The 18405-nt window shown below is 45.1% G+C and overlaps 1 protein-coding gene across 1 annotated transcript; it reads right to left on the bottom strand.

Annotated features, from left to right (window-relative positions):
- Positions 1–1008: 1008 nt before the first annotated feature.
- On the bottom strand, positions 1009–11572 carry LOC104305568 (astacin-like metalloendopeptidase). The gene is made up of 13 exons (XM_009906427.2): positions 11504–11572; positions 11276–11300; positions 9178–9194; positions 8067–8091; positions 7339–7410; positions 6233–6367; positions 5440–5557; positions 4559–4737; positions 4360–4444; positions 3565–3692; positions 2543–2658; positions 1906–2131; positions 1009–1043 (listed from the first exon to the last, which is right to left on the bottom strand). The coding sequence occupies exons 1-13, from the start codon at positions 11570–11572 to the stop codon at positions 1009–1011; spliced, it is 1230 nt and encodes a 409-aa protein (XP_009904729.2).
- Positions 11573–18405: the final 6833 nt, after the last annotated feature.

Genomic DNA, 18405 nt, shown 5'->3' with positions numbered 1-18405 from the left:
TGTAAATACAGCATTCCCTTTCGCTTTACCGGCTGTGGCTATTTCTTCTTAGTGGGGGAGGGGAAGCTGGGCCTTTCCTTTCAACCCACCACAAACCCATGACGACATCAGTGGTATACTTAAGAGAGACATACTCTTGTGGCTAAGTCAGGGTGGGGGGGACTAAGAAGTGGTAGTGCAGTGGTCATGTGTATGGAAGAGACAGCACTGGTTAGGCCACACCTTGAGTACTGTGTCCAGTTCTGGGCCCCGCAATATAAGAAGGACATTGAGGCTCTTGAACATGTCCAGAGAAGGGCAACAAAGCTGGGGAGGGGTCTGGAGCACAGCCCTGTGAGGAGAGGCTGAGGGAGCTGGGATTGCTTAGCCTGGAGAAGAGGAGGCTCAGGGGAGACCTTCTTGCTCTGTACAACTACCTGAAGGGAGGTTGTAGCTAGGTGGGGGTTGGTCTCTTCTCCCAGGCAACCAGCACCAGAACAAGAGGACACAGTCTCAAATTGTGCCAGGGGAAGTTTAGGCTCAAGGTGAGGAGAAAGTTCTTCCCAGAGAGAGTTGTTAGCCATTGGAATGTGCTGCCCAGGGAGGTGGTGGAGTCCCCATGCCTGGAGGTGTTCAAGAAGGGATTGGACGTGGCACCTGGTGCCATGGTTTAGTAGTCATGAGGTGTTGGGTGACAGGTTGGACTTGATGATCTTTGAGGTCTTTTCCAACCTTATTGATTCTATGAAAACAGAAATGGAAACCATGGAAACCTTTTGGTTTTTAATATGAAGCTTTTTATTCAGTTGTTAAATAGAAAGAGGCAATAACTTAACTGTGCAGACAAAAAGAGGAGCACACTGAATGTAGAGAATTCATACATTTATATGGCTTGGGGAGTAAACCTTCAGGGAGATGAAAACTTTGATTCTTATTAGCATTAAATTTTGTACCAGTCCAAGCCAGGATATGAGCAAAGTAGGAAACACATCATTTTGCTATTCACAGAATTGGTTCTTCTTCATCAAGTCAGTTGCGGCTGCTGGGTTTCCTTTGGATCCTCACTGTAAGTGAAAGTAGAGAATATTTAGCTGTCAGAGCTCCTGAAGAAACTGTAGTATCTCTAAAATATGTGAATATTAAATCACATTTTTCTGACAACTGAGATTGCTTTGTAGTTGCTAACACAACTGGTTAACAACGGATCATGAGCACAAACTGGTACAGAGATGGAGGCTCTTTCCCTCCATAGCTGCAGTGGACAGGATAGATACTACATTGAGGCAATGCAAAATTGCTGCTTGGGTATAGAGTTAAGTCACTGGATTTTGTTGGATTTATTTAAACTCTGTGCTTGTTTTTGTCCCATGGCAAGTACAATGTCCTGTAGCTGATGCATACTGACTGGGAATCTTGTGGTAACTTGTGTGGTTGTGGCCTTAGTTATTGATTAAATAGGACTGAAGAGAATGTATTTTAGGTGAGCGTGGGGATCCTGATCATTGAAATACTGGCATGGAGCTGAGTGACCTGGTTCACCCTCTGAACTGTGTCTTGACAAACCACATCTTTTCCAGAGGAGCAGTCCCTTTGAGCATCAGATCAGCAGAAATACATCCAAATGCAGCATCACTAGCAGTAACATTAAACTGCTGCTACCCTCAGTAGCCTATGCTTTGCCATGGCATACACCTGAGAGGCAAGGCAAACAGAATCACCTGGCTAACACCCTTGTCCTGGGCATGGCCCCACCTGTCTGCATGAATAAATGATCTCACTGTAGGTCTGATCCTTTATGTTAAAAGGTAGGAAGAGATGGGTCTTGTATAGAGGAGGAGTTCCTCAGACTGTGTTTTTTCCTCTGTGAAGAGGAGGGTTGATGTGACACAGATTGTTTTTCTGAGCCATTCTTGTTCTCAGACCTACCAGAAGTAAAGGTGGCTTGGAAACCAGAAGCTGTTTTAGCACCATCTGTGACGAACTCTACAAGCATGAGATTGCCTGAAGCAACTAGCTCCTTGGGTGTCTTTGAGCCACAGGTCTTGTCCATGAGAACTGGAGAAGACTTGCTAGATCCATCATAAACTTTAACATAATCACCCTGACAGTCTTTGGTTTTCTGCAGATCAAAGGCCTGAAATTGCAGAGAAATCTGGAAGGGAGGAGAAAAATCAGCCTTTAAGACACATGTATATGATTTTTTTCATGGAGCATTCTTTAAGAGAGACTGAATCCAAGCTGCAGCCTGTCCCAAACTAGAACTGTTTGCCCAGCCTTGCTCGAGGGGTTCAGATCTAAGGGGCCTGTGACTAAATGCTCCCAATCTCAGGTTTCTTTGACTTGATTTTGCAAACCTGAAGTCCAACGCAGGGAGGTTTTCCAGATCACATCTCTGCAGCTGTCTTTGCCCATATCTGGCTTAAGGACATGAAGTAGGGACTGATCAGAAATCTCTCCCATGGAAAAGATCTTATCTGGCAACTGGCATGTGAAGTGCAAAGTGCTTTACATAGAAAGAAGTAAGTTGAGCCATATCCTAGGAGCACTGTTAACCTGTGTTTACCTTTTTGGATCGGGTTCGGAGGAGCCAGACACAGTTGGTATTATCTGAGTAATTACTTGGGTGGTTGGCAGACCTTAGTGAACCAGATGCTGCATCGAGAATAGTGCTGCAGCGACCTGAGGAAGAAACAAGGTTTGATTCAGCAGCCAGGCTTACAGAAGCTCCCACTGCAGTGATTGCAGTCTCTTCAGAATGGACTGGTCTTGATTCACTGATCCGCTAGCATCTGTGCCAGAGTACTGGTACATCTTGATAAGCATGAAGAGCAGTGTTGTCCTCTTTTTTGCATGGTGCATAAAGGGGGCAAGAGGTTTCAGTTCACTGCAAACGGTGACAGTGTTTGTGACTGAGATGGGGAAATCAAGTGATGTTTGAAGAGTGAGGTGCAAATGTGGTGTCACTGCAGTGTTTTAGGCTGAAGAGGACTTGGGCTTTCCTCTGTGCAAGGGCTAATAGTGATTCATCCTATTTTTCCCCTGTTGACCGAATAAACCCCTTGCAATTGTATGGTAGAGCTTCTTCTAGCAGAGGTTAAAGAGTTAAAAATAAATACAAATTTAGAACATTAGCTTCAATGTTTGAAAACAGGACAAGGCATCAGGACACCTCCAGTTCAGAAGAGCCTACAGCTGGTTTGGCTCAGGCCTTAAGTACAAACTGCAATGAGGAACAGAGATGTCCAGCTCTGTGGGGTTTCTAGTTGTCTCCTGAGCTGTAAGAAACCAGATTACTGCAGTGAAGTGTACAACATGGTATGCAGCTAGGTCTGTTGCACAGCAGCCATGCAGGCCAAGGGTGAATGTGTTTGGTTTAGCCTGGAAACAGAAAACATTTTCTCAGTGATCACAATGTGCCTCCAGCTTCACCTTTGCATTCTCTCCCACAGTAACCCCAGCAGACACCATGAATTTAGGAGAATAATCTCACAGCTTTGGGTTAGAAACTACTCCCTCCAGAGTATGTCCAAACATCCCTGTGAAGGATCTGAGTAGAACATGGAAGGATGACTTTGAGATACTTACGGCAGTTGTAAAGTTTGTTGATTTTAGCCACATCCAAGTTGCTCAGTCCCTGCCTTTGTCCAATGTGGACTGATTGGTCAGGAATTGGGACAATAGTTGCTTTTCCAGTGGTATTAGAGAATGTATATCTGCACACACACACACACACAGATTATGTTCTTTCAATACAATAATTTCTTTCAGGGTTTAATGCTATGCTTTCAATGGAGAACAGGAGTAGCACTTGAGTTTTGGCTAACAGTGCTGTTCAGATAGGTTTGATTAAGATCATAGAATGGTCTGGGTTGTAAGGGGTCTCCAAAGGTCATGTAGTCCACCCCCCTCTGCAGTAAGCAGGGACATTGTCAACTAGATCGGGTTGCCCAGAGCCCTGTTGAGCCTCACCTTGTGTATCTCCAAGGCTGGGACCCCAACCACCCTGGGCAATCTGCTCCAGCCTTCCACTACCCTCATGGTAAAGATCTTGTTCCAAACATCAAATCTAAACCTACTTTTCTTTAGTTTGAAGCCACTGCCCTTCATCCTATCATTACAGGCTTTGCAAAACAGACTTTCTTCATTCTTGTAGGCCCCTTTAGGTACTAGAAGTGGACTCAATCTCAAGATGCCCTTTGCATCCAAGCTCCAAGTGGAAGGCTAAAGGATAATGAGTTAACCTTAGGGAGCACCTTGTCTGAACTACCTTGGTGTTTTTCTCAGAAGGGGAAAGAGGGAAGCTGGGAATTAGGGAGTTAGAGAAACTGATTCTAACATGGGATTTGAGTGCCAACACAAGCCATGTGTGCTGCTACTTACGGGCCATAGTGCATTACTGAGGAATAGTCATATGGAAGATCCAGGTTTTTGGAGTTTTCAAATTTCTTGAAGTCTGGTCTGTCTTCTGCAATATATAACATTGCACTTAGAACATGTTTCCTGTCTTCTCCCTTCAGGGAAGAAGTAAGAGCTGGCAACAGCAGGATGTTTCTACACTGAGAAGTTCAGAGGTACTTACGTGGACTGATGTAATCCCACATGATCCTCACGTAGTCATCCCTGTCGCTTCGAGAATGTTCATGCAAAAAGCCCAGAGCATGCTCTAGTTCATGCTGAATCACTCCCTTCCACGTGCACCCTCCTTTCATCACAGACACAATCTGTCCACCTCCTACTTTCCCATAGTTGGACCAGCAGCTGAGGGAGATATTGCACACCAAGAGAAGACTTAGTGGATATTTATTGCCAGGAAGGCAAAGGAGCAGTACAGAGGACCTTGCTTCACATATCTTGTGGAAGTAGGAGGGCTCCTTCCTGCCTACTCTGGTTGAGTCTACAGAAGGGCAAAAGTGACTATATCATAAAGAACCACAAACAATATTGTTATCACTAAAGCTTCCTGGCATGGAGGCTCCTGCATTCTGTCTTTACTCAAACAGACACTTTGACTCTCTAGGAATAATCTCTTCCCTCCTCCCCCCCAGTACTGAACACTGTATCAGAGCTGGAGCTACAATGAATAGCACTTCTGATCCAATAGGTTTTGAACATTTTTCTCAAAGGCTTTAATTCTGCCCTTGACAGCCAGTGTGATGCAGAGAACTGCTTATTTCACAAGTTGAACTTGGGTTTGCCTGCGCAAGTAAGACTCACAGTTATCTGTGAATACAAGACCTTAGATACATTTTCCACCTTACTGGTGCTTTTCTTGCATCACTTTGGTGTCTTTGCTGATTCTCTGATGTCATTCCTGAGTCCTGGCACTAGCAAGGTACCCAAGGCACTGCGATAAAATTTCACCTGCAAATGCATTCTGCTTCCCACTCTGAGGTCTCAGAGAATGAATGAAGAACAGAAAAGCAGCATAGAGAGAGCTCATTGATCTATCATTCAACTCACCCATCAGCAGATTGAATGTTGAGGTAGTCACGCTCTTCGTTGCGCTTCACAAAACTTATGCAAGTCAGTGCTTCAAATTCTGCCATGGCATCCTGGATCCCTTTGATGTGGCTCTCCTCTGGAAAATAAAGGGTTCATTTTGGGGGTCACACAAGGACAATGGCCGCTGTCATTAAAATCTCTCATACGTGCTCAAAACCAGGGTAAATAAGGGATAGAAACATTAGTCTAGGCTCTGTTACTCATGTCAATTCATTGCAGAGCTTTTGCTCAGTAATGAATTTCATTTAAGATATCAATAGCCTGGCACAAGGTCCCTTTTATCCAGATATTTGTCCAAATGGATTCAAATGGGAGCATTCTTTTTCTTCATCTTCCTGTTTTAAGGTGAAGTGGTGATTGGTGATGCATCTTCTGCCTGGACACTGGAGACAGCTATGGGAAGTTATTTTGCTAATGAAGTCCATTGAAACCACACTACTATAGACAAGACAAAGGCAGAGAATCTGTCAGGTACCAGTAAAGGGAATGGTCTGGTCTCTTGGACTAAGAGACCAGACCCAAAACATCATGGATGCAAACTTCAAAGTAATTGAACCTCTTCTTTTTCCTGTCCAGGTCTTTGCAAATTGTAACTCTCAGGTGCTTGCACAAGGAATTCCTTACAGTTGATTTAACCAACTGTTTGGCCTCTAGAAGTAGGTTTCTACCTGAAGTAAGTTTCTACCTAAATCTTATTGGATAAAATCCATTCTGGAGAAAAAAAAAAAGAAAGATTGAGATTTACACCTACCGTAGGTGGGATCCAGGACATAGGGGATACGAACAATCCCATCGCTGGACTTGGGCCAGTTGCATTGGCGACAGCTGAAGGCACTCCGTACCCTTTGTGGAACTATGTCACCTTCTAACAAGTACCTAGAGCTGTCTATGGTGAGAGAGAAAGAAGAGAAGTGTCTGAGCTATAGATTGCTGGGTGCTTGCTAAGCACCCTTGGAGAAGTGTCACTCTCTATTCATCCTTCTCTTCAGTTTGTCCCTCATCATCTGCTCCTGGCTAGCATGGTAAATGGTCTTTTGGGCTAGGTCATCATTATCTGCTTCTCCACCTTTGCTGCTGTGTTCTTAGCTAAGAGGAGAGATGGGAAGCTCCAGCTCTGTTGGATGGAGTTGAGGGAAGATAGGGAACAATTGAAAGCAATTGCAGTAGTGAGAGGGATGCTGTATCTTGGTACTGTTTCATTGTCCATTAGGTGGTACTGAACAAATGGCATCAAATATCTGCCCAGGAAGGGTGCTGGGCAAAGGCAGGAGGTGCCAAGAAGGCAAACTAAGAAGGCAAGCATACTAAAGAGAGGGTGAGTATTGTCTAGAGAAAATTGTAGAAATGCTTAGTGTCCATCTCTACAGACAATAGTAAAGCTTCCTGAATGACTGCTGAAGGGGGAAACATCCAGCTGATTGATCAGGGAATGTTTGGAAGCATCAAGGAACAGGAAGTCTGCAGCAGGGCACAGGACTGTACTACACAGTCATGTGACTGGAAGTGATGCTTGCACTCAGTAGAAAGGCAGTTAAATAATAAAGCATCCAGATATCCCAGTTCTCTTTTTATGTCCAAAGGATGACAGAGATGTCAGGAACTAAAGCTGAAGAAGCTACCTGGATGGTTTAGTTGCTTCAACAGCTGGTATCATCTTCAGGATTGACACTGTGAGATGGCATGGGGTTTCAGCAGACAACATAGTCCCTGTGGCCTGTTTCTGATCATCTTTTATGTGGTGGTATGTAAGATGGGCAAAATATTTGCACAGATTGTGGCAAGACATTGTGCCTCCCACATCACCCCCAAGAAGCAACCAAGAGGCACCCGTTACAAGCAGGGCATTTGTGGTATTACCTTTGTTAACCTCCAGAATCCTGTTGAAAATAACTTCATCCTCCAAGTCAGACTCTGTAGTAGATGGAGATTCTGTGCAGAAATACGAGAGTGTCACTTTCTCGTTCCCAGAGAAAAGAGGCATCCTATTTTTTAACCTGAGTTTCCAGGAATTCACTTGGATCACATTCTGATCTAAGGTAGAATTTGCAGAGCCTATTTTCAGGGACTGGTGTAGTGTTCAGCCATGCAAACATGTTGTGAACCTCCTGGCTGCAGTCATTTTGTCATGAATCCAGTGGCAAGAGCATTCTCTTTCCCTCTCTCCTTTTTTTCACCCTAGACATCCTACTTTAGGGTGAAGATGTCTCTTCTAACTCAGTGTTGTCCCAAATTCCTGTATGGCTCCTTTTGCACACTCAGCACAGTTCTGCCCACACACTTCACCCCCATATCCCCAACACAAGTCACTAGGAGCAAGAAAGGATGGAGAGTGTCCTCCTGCTTGCTGCTGGAAGTGACTTAAGTCAGGACATTATCCAAGCAGAGCTATTTTTAGTAACAGTTAACAGCTGAAGATTTTCAGCAAGTCCAAGCAACTGGCCCAAGAGACTGCTTTGCACAAAGTGTTGCAGGGAGTGTATTGATCTAGCATGTCTTCTTTAAGATCAGTCTGGGTTAAGCATGAGTTATTTTCTGGAGCAACTGGGTGGCTAACAATCACTACATTGACACTGAATAATACATACCATATGCATCCTCTTGTGTAGTTACCTGCAAGAATTATCTTACATTAGAATTATCTCACAGTTTACATCAAACATAAATGGTTAATAACATAACATACAAGGGATCCACATTGTGCAGGCTGCCACTGAAAGTATCTTTCACTAGTGCAATCTTGAGCTTTTATATACTGCACCATGTATAGCCATCTACTGTGGTAGGTATTCTTCTATCATATCTAGGCAAATATGGATATAATAAAGGGATCATCCTAGGAGACTCTGGAAACATAATCTGAAGTGTGGAGTAAGCTTCAGATCTTTTAGATTTATTAATGTCCCCACTAGTAGAAGTGAAATGTTAATGAAATGACCAATGAAATCCTCCCAGTATCACCTCACAACACTAGTAAATACTTGCCTATGCTTAGCCCATATCTGGGGCTAAACTACAGGAGTTGCTCCATCACCCCATGGCCCCTCCCCAGCAGAGAAGGGGCATCTGGAAAAAGAGAGGAGCCCCCTGGGCTGAAATTAGAACAGGTTTAATGAAACAGCAAAGTTCAAATCAATGCCAGTGTATAAAAGTTGTACTCAGCCCAGCAAAAGTCATGCTAGATGGGAAGGCAGACCTCAGGAGAGGGAAGAGGAGCAGGGTCAGGATGATCTCAGCAAAATTCCCTTCATTGAATGTGAGGTTTATGGGATGAGATAGACCTAAGAGGCGGCTTGAGTCACCTGTCCTGGCTGACTACAAACTGCCAGTGGCCTGCATGCAGCCAATGGCTGGCTTGGGATTCTGTCCCAGCAAAACTAGGGACAGTATTGCTTCTAGGGAGCTGTGAGGGTGGGTGTCCAGCTGTGGGAGCCATGGCTGTACGAAACAGATTGCCACACTTCCTTTGCCTTGCAGAAATGAAAAAGCAAGTTTTGTCTATGACCCCAGAGAAGGCAAAAGCTTCCTGGGGCATGGGAACTGTGGAGCAATAAATGGAAGATGAATGGAAACTGCTCCTTGTTACATTGTTGATCTGAGAAGACATTCCTGCTCAGGGTGGAGTATGTGAGTCTTGACCTCAATTTAGATAGTGCTGAACCCCAAAGTGATCAAAAGAGCTGCTGTAGCTGTCCTTACCTCAGTAGCTTCTGTTGCTGCAAAATGCAAGGAAGAAGAAGAAAAGAAAAAGGGACAAATTAGATTTTGAATGCAGCTGTGCAGCGTTCGATGGCACAGGTCCCTCAGCCATGGGAACTCTTTTTGCAGGTCCCTTTGCCTGGAGTAGAGCCAGGTGCAGCAACCAATGCATAGGCACAGAAATTAAATTGATTTTTATAGCAACAGCTTTGAACATTCCCAGTAGATGGTGCTGAGGGACAGAATCCTTGTCATTTGCTCTCTGAGAATCAGCAAAGCATTTTATCAGCTCCAGTGTGGAAAATGACAAAGGAACATGAATTTCCTTGCTGCAGGTGAACCAGCTCTACAACCCTCTCGGTTTTCACAGTGTCAAACTGTAAAGCTATAAAAGGGGATGAAAGCCCCAATTTAACAGAGCGTAAATACCCTCAGCAGTTTGAAACCATTCTGAGTCCTAAGGTCTCTTTCTAGTGCGAGGTCTCTTACTTCTACCAAATGCTGCTTTCTCGATACACAGAAGTGGAAAGTCTGGTCTGATACATAACTTTCTGAGCAGAAACTTCATTGTAACAATTATCATAGACATTTAGAAGGTCATCTTGTTTGCTTTCCCTAAGGTGGAAACAGTTTTATCTGTGTTATTCTTTGACTACAGTTAATGAGACCCGTTCTGATGCGTGGTGGATATGCCGCAAGCCTTTCTGGCAATCTCTTCCACCTTGCCACTAATTGCACTCTTCCTTGTCACCGACACAGAGAACAGTTAACCAAGTAGTTCTTATTTCTAAGCTTTTTTTTTTTTTCAAGAGAAGATGTGGCAAGCTCTATGCCCCCTTGCAGTGCCTTTTCCTTTTCACACTGCTTTATTAACCAGACATACTGAGAGGACCTCCTCCTAGCCATAATCTATCTAGAATACGCAACAGAATCACTTCTGTTGAGCCAAGAAGACTTCAGTCTCCCTGTCCAGACTGTTTTTTGATTACATGGCAATGGAAGTCCACAGCAGCGCTGGTGGTTTATGGTAGAGAAGCTCAGTTAGTTCCTACCAGCTGCATCAGAGAGATCTGTGGCATTTAAAACACCTCTGGAAGGAGGAAGGTTTTTGGTATGAGTTGACTGGATTCAGAATGCATGCACCCAAGAGGCACTGGATTGACTGACTGATCAAAGTCAGTGGAAATTCTGCTCCAGGTTCCAAGCACATATAGCCTGAAACCCTTTAAAAAGCTCAGGTGAGAGCACAGAAGGATCTGCCATGCTCTTGATCAGATGAACATATGGCATGGTGCACCTTTCAAAATGGCACAGTTCATCTCCTCCCTGCACTGCAAATACTGAGAGCTGTCTCAAAAAGCACAGCAAACAGTTGACAATGGTACATTAAAACTCATTGCATGCCTTTGTCCCAGCAACTACTTTGAACCTGGGCAAGCGTGCCCCTCAGTTGGCTCCAGATACAATGAACTATGATTTTTACATCATCCCTTTGCTTCCATGCCATAAATGACGCCTCTAAAGAACTGATCAGTTCTCATTAGCCATTTATTTTCTCTAAGTCAAGCAAATTTTTCCAAAGCCTCTTCCTCCCTCCACACATTACACCCAACCTGGCAGTTTCTTGTTGGGGTTCAAGTATACTTTCAGATGTATTTCTACAGATCTTATCTGGAGATCTGCAGTTCCCTCTTTCCATTTCCTGAGCTGACAAAATCTGTTCAGCTAAGGTTGTACTACTTCTGTCCCAGCACAAAGCCTAGCTTCCTCTTGACACCTTTTACTGCTGCACTGAGGAGGCAAATGAGTAGCAGTCTTTCGTAGCACTCAACGTAAAGGCATCAAAATGGCTTATTAAAAGGTTGTTTTGAAGGCTATTCTAGCACATCTCAATTAACCTAACAAATCATGCCCCAAAGTACATGTAAAACACCTCAGTGCTCAGCCCAGGAACAACTCAGGAAGCATGGCCTTACCCAAAAGGCCTGAGAGTGCTTTCACAGGCTGCAGAGCCAGGTCACTCACACCCTGACAAAGAGCATGGTGCACAGGCAAGAATTAACAGGTGTCTTTAGAATACAGGATAAATCCTACTTACTTGCTGTGCTGTTTTCATAGCTGTCCTGTAAAAATCAAGAGGCAAAAGGCATTATTCTTCCATAGGTCATAAATGTAGCAACAAGAGCATCAAAATCAGGCCAAAGAGAAGCACTAAGTGACGAGATTGGCTTTATGTTACACTGCTAATAGTTTTCAGAATTTATCAGAATGGGTCTCCACTGCTTCACCCCAGGTCAGTTAGAAGACTGCATGGAAGTGCTCTCACCTGAATGGGGAAGCTCAGGGTAGTGTGCAGCAGAAACACAGCAAAGACAAGGAACATCTTCAGATCCATTCTCCAGACCTGCAAGAGCTCCAGTTCAGGTCCTTATCTCTGCCCATGCAGGAGTGCTGCCGCTAGATATACCATCAGAGCCGGCTGAGTCACCAGCACTAGCCAATGGCGATCCAGGCAAGAGGAAAACGTCTGCAGCCTCAACAACTAGTTTAGCCTCTGGGCATCTCCTGATCCTGTGCTGTCGCTGTCACTGTGATCTGCTGGGAGCTACAGCAGCCCTTGGCTTCGTCCTGTCATCCGTGCTGCCCTCTGGAGCCCGATCAGCTTCATGTTTGTGCTGCTTCTGTTTCTTGGGGAAACTTTCCTAAAGTGATTAGTTTGGCAGCTACCACCTAAGACCACCTTGTTCCTAGATATCTTGCCAGTGTACCATGTTGGTGGATTTCAGATGGTAGGTGGCTGTTTTTATGGCACAGAAGAGACAAGTGTACATTACTATGGAAGACACAATACTCAGTCTGTGTCTTCCCTGAGAGGATATCCTTCATCTGCTCAGCTTTTGGTTCTAGAAGTTTTCATTTTCTCCCCTGTGTGTCATATTTTCATGTGTTTTGTAATTTTTGGCAATCTGATGGCTGCAGAGTGCAGTGGAGGGCAATGAAGCTGGTGGAGGGCCTGGAGATAAATCTTATGAGGAGCGACTGAGGGAGCTGTGGCTATTTAGTTTGGAAAAGTGGAGGGTCTGGGGAGACCTCATTGCTCTCTACAGCTACCTGAAAGGACATTGTAGAGAGGCTGGTGCTGATCTCTTCTCGCAGATAATTAGTGATACAACAAGAGGGAATGGCCTCAAGCTGTGACTGGGTAGGTTTAGTCTGGACATTAGGAAACATTTTTTTACATCAAGAGTGGTCAGGGATTGGAAAGTGCTGCCCAAGGAAGTGGTGGAGTCCCCAGCCCGGGGTGTGTTTAAAGGTTTTTTGGGTGTGGTGCTTGGAGATATGGTTTAGGGGTGACCCTTGTAGAGTAGGGTTCTGGGTTGGACTCAGTGATCCTGGGGGTCTTTTCCAACCTGAATGTTTTTATGATTCTGTGACTAGTAGTGGAAAAAGAGAAAAAAGCAGCAGCATAAGCAGCAGTTGGCTGACTTTGAGAATGATCAACAGACCTGCTGCTTGCTGGAGGGCCCTTGTCCAGATGTGGATGTGGCAGACAGTGAGCAAGAAACGCTTGTAGGAGGGAAACCAGCCACTGAGGTTTGTGTCACAGCAACCTCTTGTTGAAGCCTCTTCTTGCAGCAAAGCTCTGCTTGGTGAACCCTAAAGGTACCATAGCAGGGGAATTTTTTGGTGCCTGATAAACACTTGTGTCAGAACACATTTTCCATGCAGGGAGAAGGGAGCTGAATTACAGACTATCCAGGTTCTCTCTCTAGACCACGCCAGTGTTCAGGTACCTGCAGAGTAAGTTTCAAACCCACTCATGCTGTTATTCCCTCTTTTCTGCATTGAAGAAGATGTTCTAGGAGTTACTCGTGTAGGTGGATGAGCCAAGAAACAGCAGAGGGCTTTCCACTTGCCTGTCTCCAAGTCATGCCTAGTTACATGGTACGTAACTGGAATTGCAGGATTCTTCTTCATTGCAGTGAGGGGAAGTTCACACATTGCTGAGTGTTTTAGGGAGGTTTGGACCGACAAAGCACAGTCATCTGTCATTACCCCACAGGGTGGCACCACAGGGGAATATGCTTCTCCCTCTCTGACCTTGCACCCTGGCTGAAGTATGGTGTGCCCTGGGCACCCAGCAGTGAAACGCAGGGTGGCACATAGTCCTTGTGACCACAAAAAACCAGATCAAGCAGGTGTTTTCAGCCTGCTGACACGGGTTGTTTGTGTTTCCTCTGTGCACAGAAATGCTTGTGCTAGGCGATGCTGAGTACCTTTCTCCCTGTTTGTGTTCCGTAGAGGGGAGCATCTTGTGCAGCTCTGCAGTCCTGCAATGGTTCTCCAGATTGCTCACTCAATTCCAAGGCAAAACAAATATCCCTGGTGTCAGGTGTCTTGGCATGCCAAAACCATACCAAAAAGACACTGCAGAATGGGGTTTGTGTATAATCTGCTCCCATTAGAGTTCATTAGGGTATAATCTACTCCCATTAGAGTTCATTAGGGTATAATCTGCTCCCATTAGAGTTCATTAGGGTATAATCTGCTTCTATTAGAGTTCAGGGGGGAAAGGAAAGTCAGGAAAAAACAGTCCAGGAGTAAAAGGAGGGATCAGAAATAGTGAGGGAATAAAACAAAGTTAAAAACTTAGGAAGGTTGATAACCTTAGCATCTTTGCAGCATGTTGTTGGGAATGTACTACATCCTCCTGAGTGACTGATTAACTACTTGTGCTCAGGAAAGAGAGAGGGAACTGGGCTGGTGAAAAGGATGCTGCCCAGTTCATTCTGGACATGTTAATATGGTGACAGAGCACTGCATGCCACCTATTCTATATGCTGACACTCTTAATGACAGGGAAAATTGCTGCTAGGATCAAGAATGTGGCACAGCACACACCACCAGAGCAAGAGGGAGTCTAGCTCCTGTCAGCAAAAATAGGACAGAGGTTTTACCATGTACAGTGAAGCTGGTACCTCTAGCAGGCAAAGTACCACAGGAATTGTCTTCAACCTTTAGGAAGCCAACTGGGCTTAGCAAAGAGAAGCTGTCTGCATGTGTAGGAGAAAAGCACATGGGAAATATAGTCAGGCTTGAGTTCTATCTATATGTTCCAGTTTCTGGTAGGCAGTAGGGACCACACAGATTTTGCAGCTGGGAACAATAAGTGGCAGGTGTCCAAAATGAGCAACAAAATACCAAGAATTACTTGAACAGTAGTATAATCTACAAGAAGTCTATCAGCAAGAAGTGCATTGCTCCTCAAAGACCTCTGTGAAACTTGGAGTTACTCCTGAGGACATAGACTGCTCTGCAGAGACCTGTGTGCAGAACCCAGAACAGCTTCTGTCCACTTTCAGGCCTCTCACTTATAAGACAAACATTTTGATCCCAGAGGGTGTCCACAGAAGGGCAACAAAGCTGGTGAAAGGTCCAGAGAACAAGTCTTAGAAGGAGCAGCTGAGGGTCTGGGGGTTATTTAGTCTGGAGGAAAGGAGGCTGAGGGGAGACCTCAATTGCTCTTTACAACTTCCTGAAAGGAGGTTGGAGTGAGGTGGAGGTTGGTCTACTCTCCCTAGTATTAGGTGATAAAAGTGAGAGGAAATGGCCTAAAATTGTGCCAGGCAAGGTTTAGGCTTGATTTTTAGGACAAATTTCTTTCCTGCAGGAGTGGTCAGCAATTGGAACAGGCTGCCCGTGGAGGTGGTGAAGTCACCATCCCTGGAGGTGTTCAAGAAATGTGTGTACATAGCACTTTGGGGCATAGTTTAATGGGCATAGTGGTGTTGGGTTGATTGTTGGACTCAGTGATCTTAGAGGTCCTTTCCAGCCAAAATAATTCTATGATTCTGTGACATAGCAGTGAAAAAAAAGCTGTTTTCTCTTCTGTTGCATGTGAGAGTGCTCTGTAGAGTGTTTGCAGCAAACCCCCAAACAACAGATGTCTAAACCTCACAATGCTTCTGTAGCCATTGTTCAGATTTAGCTCAGGCATGTGCCTTTTAGTCATATGTGTTATGCAATTATTACTTCCTTCAGAGTGTTTCAGTGTAAGCAGCTCCCACAATATAATGTAAAGCATCAAGAGCTAGTTACCAAAAAAAAATAAAATTACTATTACAGTTCACTGCTGACCTCTGTGACTACTAGCTGCTAATTGCTGAGCAGTAAAATGCAGGCAAAAACCCACAGCCAGACGCATTGCTGTTGAATTTATGCAGTAGTCACCATCCTCAATTCATAGTAAGATGTCACCAAATCCTAAAGGTGTAAAGGCTTTCCCAAATCAGACCACCGAAGCAGTGGTATGTCACACAGTATCACAGTATCACAGTAACTAAGGTTGGAAGAGACCCCAAGGATCATCAAGTCCAACCTGTTCCAACAGACCTCACAACTAGACCATGGCACCAAGTGCCACGTCCAATCTCCCCTTGAACACCTCCAGGGATGGCGACTCCACCGCCTCCCTGGGCAGCACATCCCAATGACGAACGACTCGCTCAGTGAAGAACTTTTTCCTCACCTCGAGTCTAAACCTCCCCTGGCACAGCTTGAGACTGTGTCCCCTTGTTCTGGTGCTGGTTGCCTGGGAGAAGAGACCAACCCCCTCCTGTCTACAACCACCTTTCAGGTAGTTGTAGAGGGCAATGAGGTCACCTCTGATCCTTCTCTTCTCCAGGCTAAACAACCCCAGCTCCCTCAGCCTCTCCTCATAGGGCTGTGCTCAAGGCCTCTCCCCAGCCTCGTTGCCCTTCTCTGGACACGTTCAAGTGTCTCGATGTCCTTCCTAAACTGAGGGGCCCAGAACTGGACACAGTACTCAAGGTGTGGCCTAACCAATGCAGAGTACAGGGCACAATGACCTCCCTGCTCCTGCTGGCCACACTATTCCTAATACAGGCCAGGATGCCATTGGCCCTCTTGGCCACCTGGGCACACTGCTGGCTCATGTTTAGGTGGGTGTCAATCAGCACCCCCAGGTCCCTCTCTGTTTGGCAGCTCTCCAGCCACTCTGACCCCAGCCTGTAGCTCTGCATGGGGTTGCTGTGGCCAAAGTGCAGCACCCAGCACTTGGACTTATTAAATGCCATCCCATTGGACTCTGCCCATCTGTCCAGTCGGTCGAGGTCCCTCTGCAGAGCCTTTCTACCCTCTAACTGACTAACATCTGTTCCCAACTTGGTGTCATCTGCAAACTTGCTGATGACTGACTCAACCCCCTCATCCAGATCATCAATGAAGATGTTAAAGAGGATGGGGCCCAGCACTGATCCCTGGGGGAATGTCCACAAGGCAGAACTGCAGCTGCTGTGGATCCACATCATGTGAGTGAACACCACACAATTTCATTTGCAGTCCAAGATTTATGGCAAATCTGGCCCAGGAATATATTCCTTAGGACAGAACTGCTCAGTATTGTTTCTCAGGAATGTCTGCTTCTGGGGAGCCTCTCAGTGTTTTGGCTGACTTTGATGTGGAAGAGGAATTCTGGTTTCGGCTCACTGATTCTGAACCCCAGTTCTCTGGCCAGAGAGTCTGCTCCCACACACTGCTTCCAGCTCAGTGCTTTTTAGCCTCCTCCTCACCAATTCCAGGTGTTGTAACACTGTTACACAGAGATTGTGTCCTTTTCTCTGCTGTCTTTATTATCAGATACTTCTCAGATATAAATCAATCCTCACATAAGATTTTTCTGTGCTGGCTTAAAAGGACTTTCACCCATTTAGTCTTCCTTGTGATTCGAGTAGTCTTGGTTCTACATATTAGTACCTTCCAGGTTGCCTGTACCTTTTTGGCAATGCAGTGATGATGGGTGGATAATTTCAGATAAACTCATCTCAGTCAGCACTGTGCTTTGAGGGCTGAGGCTCTTCCTGAAGCACTGGCAGCTCTTGAAGGTTTTACAGGTAGGCAGCACAGACTTCAATTGAATGTCAGTTTTCAGTCATAAAAGACTACTCTAGATAAGGCAAAGTGCAGTTAGAAGCTATTTTCCCACACTCAGAGCATACTTGTTGCTTCTGTGTATTTACTTGTCCTTCATGTTCCTCTCCACAATTCTTTGGATACTACCTCCCAGAAAAGATCTGGATTTGCTCAATGTGATTCCCGTTCCACTGTGCTTCTAGTTGCTGAGGGGCTTCTGAGGGATTCCCACGTCCTTGCTAACACCATCTATAGTGATGAATGTGCATGGTCTGCAGAGTCCTTGGTAGAGCACTTACACACCCTCCATGGTATCAGTGACTGTCTCCATTCATAGTCCTTGCCTGGGCAGTGAGGGAAATGATGTAAATGGTGACCATTGGCGAGCTACTGATTAGTCACTGTTGATTTTGATATTGTGGATGTTGGTTTCTATTCACAGAGCCAGACCTAGGAACCCTGATCTTCAGTCTGTCATCAGAAAATAAGCAACTTAAAAAAAAAAAGATTTGGGGGTTGGGTTTTTCTTGTTTGTTTTGGCTTGGTGGGGGGGTTTGTTTGCTAGTTTGTGGGGGGTTTTGGTGATAGATTGCACTTTACCAAAGAAAACTAAGTAGTTAGCAAGACCAATGCCTAGTACAGTAACAAATTGGGGAAGTTAAAATGTAGTCACTTCTAAAGTAAATGTTGAAACAGAGATGATTTTGATTTCAAAATCAGCTTTCAAGGCCAAATTGAATGAAACAAAATTTATCAATTAAGGCAGCATTTGTAATGATCCAGTGATTATGTAGGTTGAGGGAGGGGAGTGGAGATGATGAAACTGGGACTTGAACAACTCTAATAATGATTTTCTGATTGTCTTGAAAGAAACAGCAAATTCCTTTCTGCTATCAGAAGAAGCCATCTCATTTGTCTGCTGCCCTTAGGTGAAGAATGGAGGGATCAAAGGTTTTGGATGATGTTTCCAGCCAAATGCTATGCTGATTGCAAAGGAATCCCTGTGATGGGGTAAGGTGCCAGCGGGAGCAGTGCCTGGGGTTATCTCTGGTCCCTCTGCCCAGGGAAGGGAGACATGCCATCACCCCCAGCTGCACACGTACAGCTCTGGGGAGGCCTTCTGTCCCTGCTTCCGTGTGACAGGTTGTGCAATGCCAGCCAGGTCTTGGGCTTGGTTCTATCTTCTGTGAGAAAGTTAGCTTTTAGTCACACTAAGTGTGCCATGAAAGTTACCTTGGTGAACGCCGCTTTGGTGATATAACTAAGGGAATCAAAACATGCCTCATGGGTGCTTCT

The sequence above is a fragment of the Dryobates pubescens genome, chromosome 5, assembly GCF_014839835.1.
Source record: "Dryobates pubescens isolate bDryPub1 chromosome 5, bDryPub1.pri, whole genome shotgun sequence".
Lineage (NCBI taxonomy): Eukaryota > Metazoa > Chordata > Aves > Piciformes > Picidae > Dryobates > Dryobates pubescens.
Note: the sequence above shows the minus strand (reverse complement) of the source record. Positions and strands in the feature narration are given on the sequence as shown.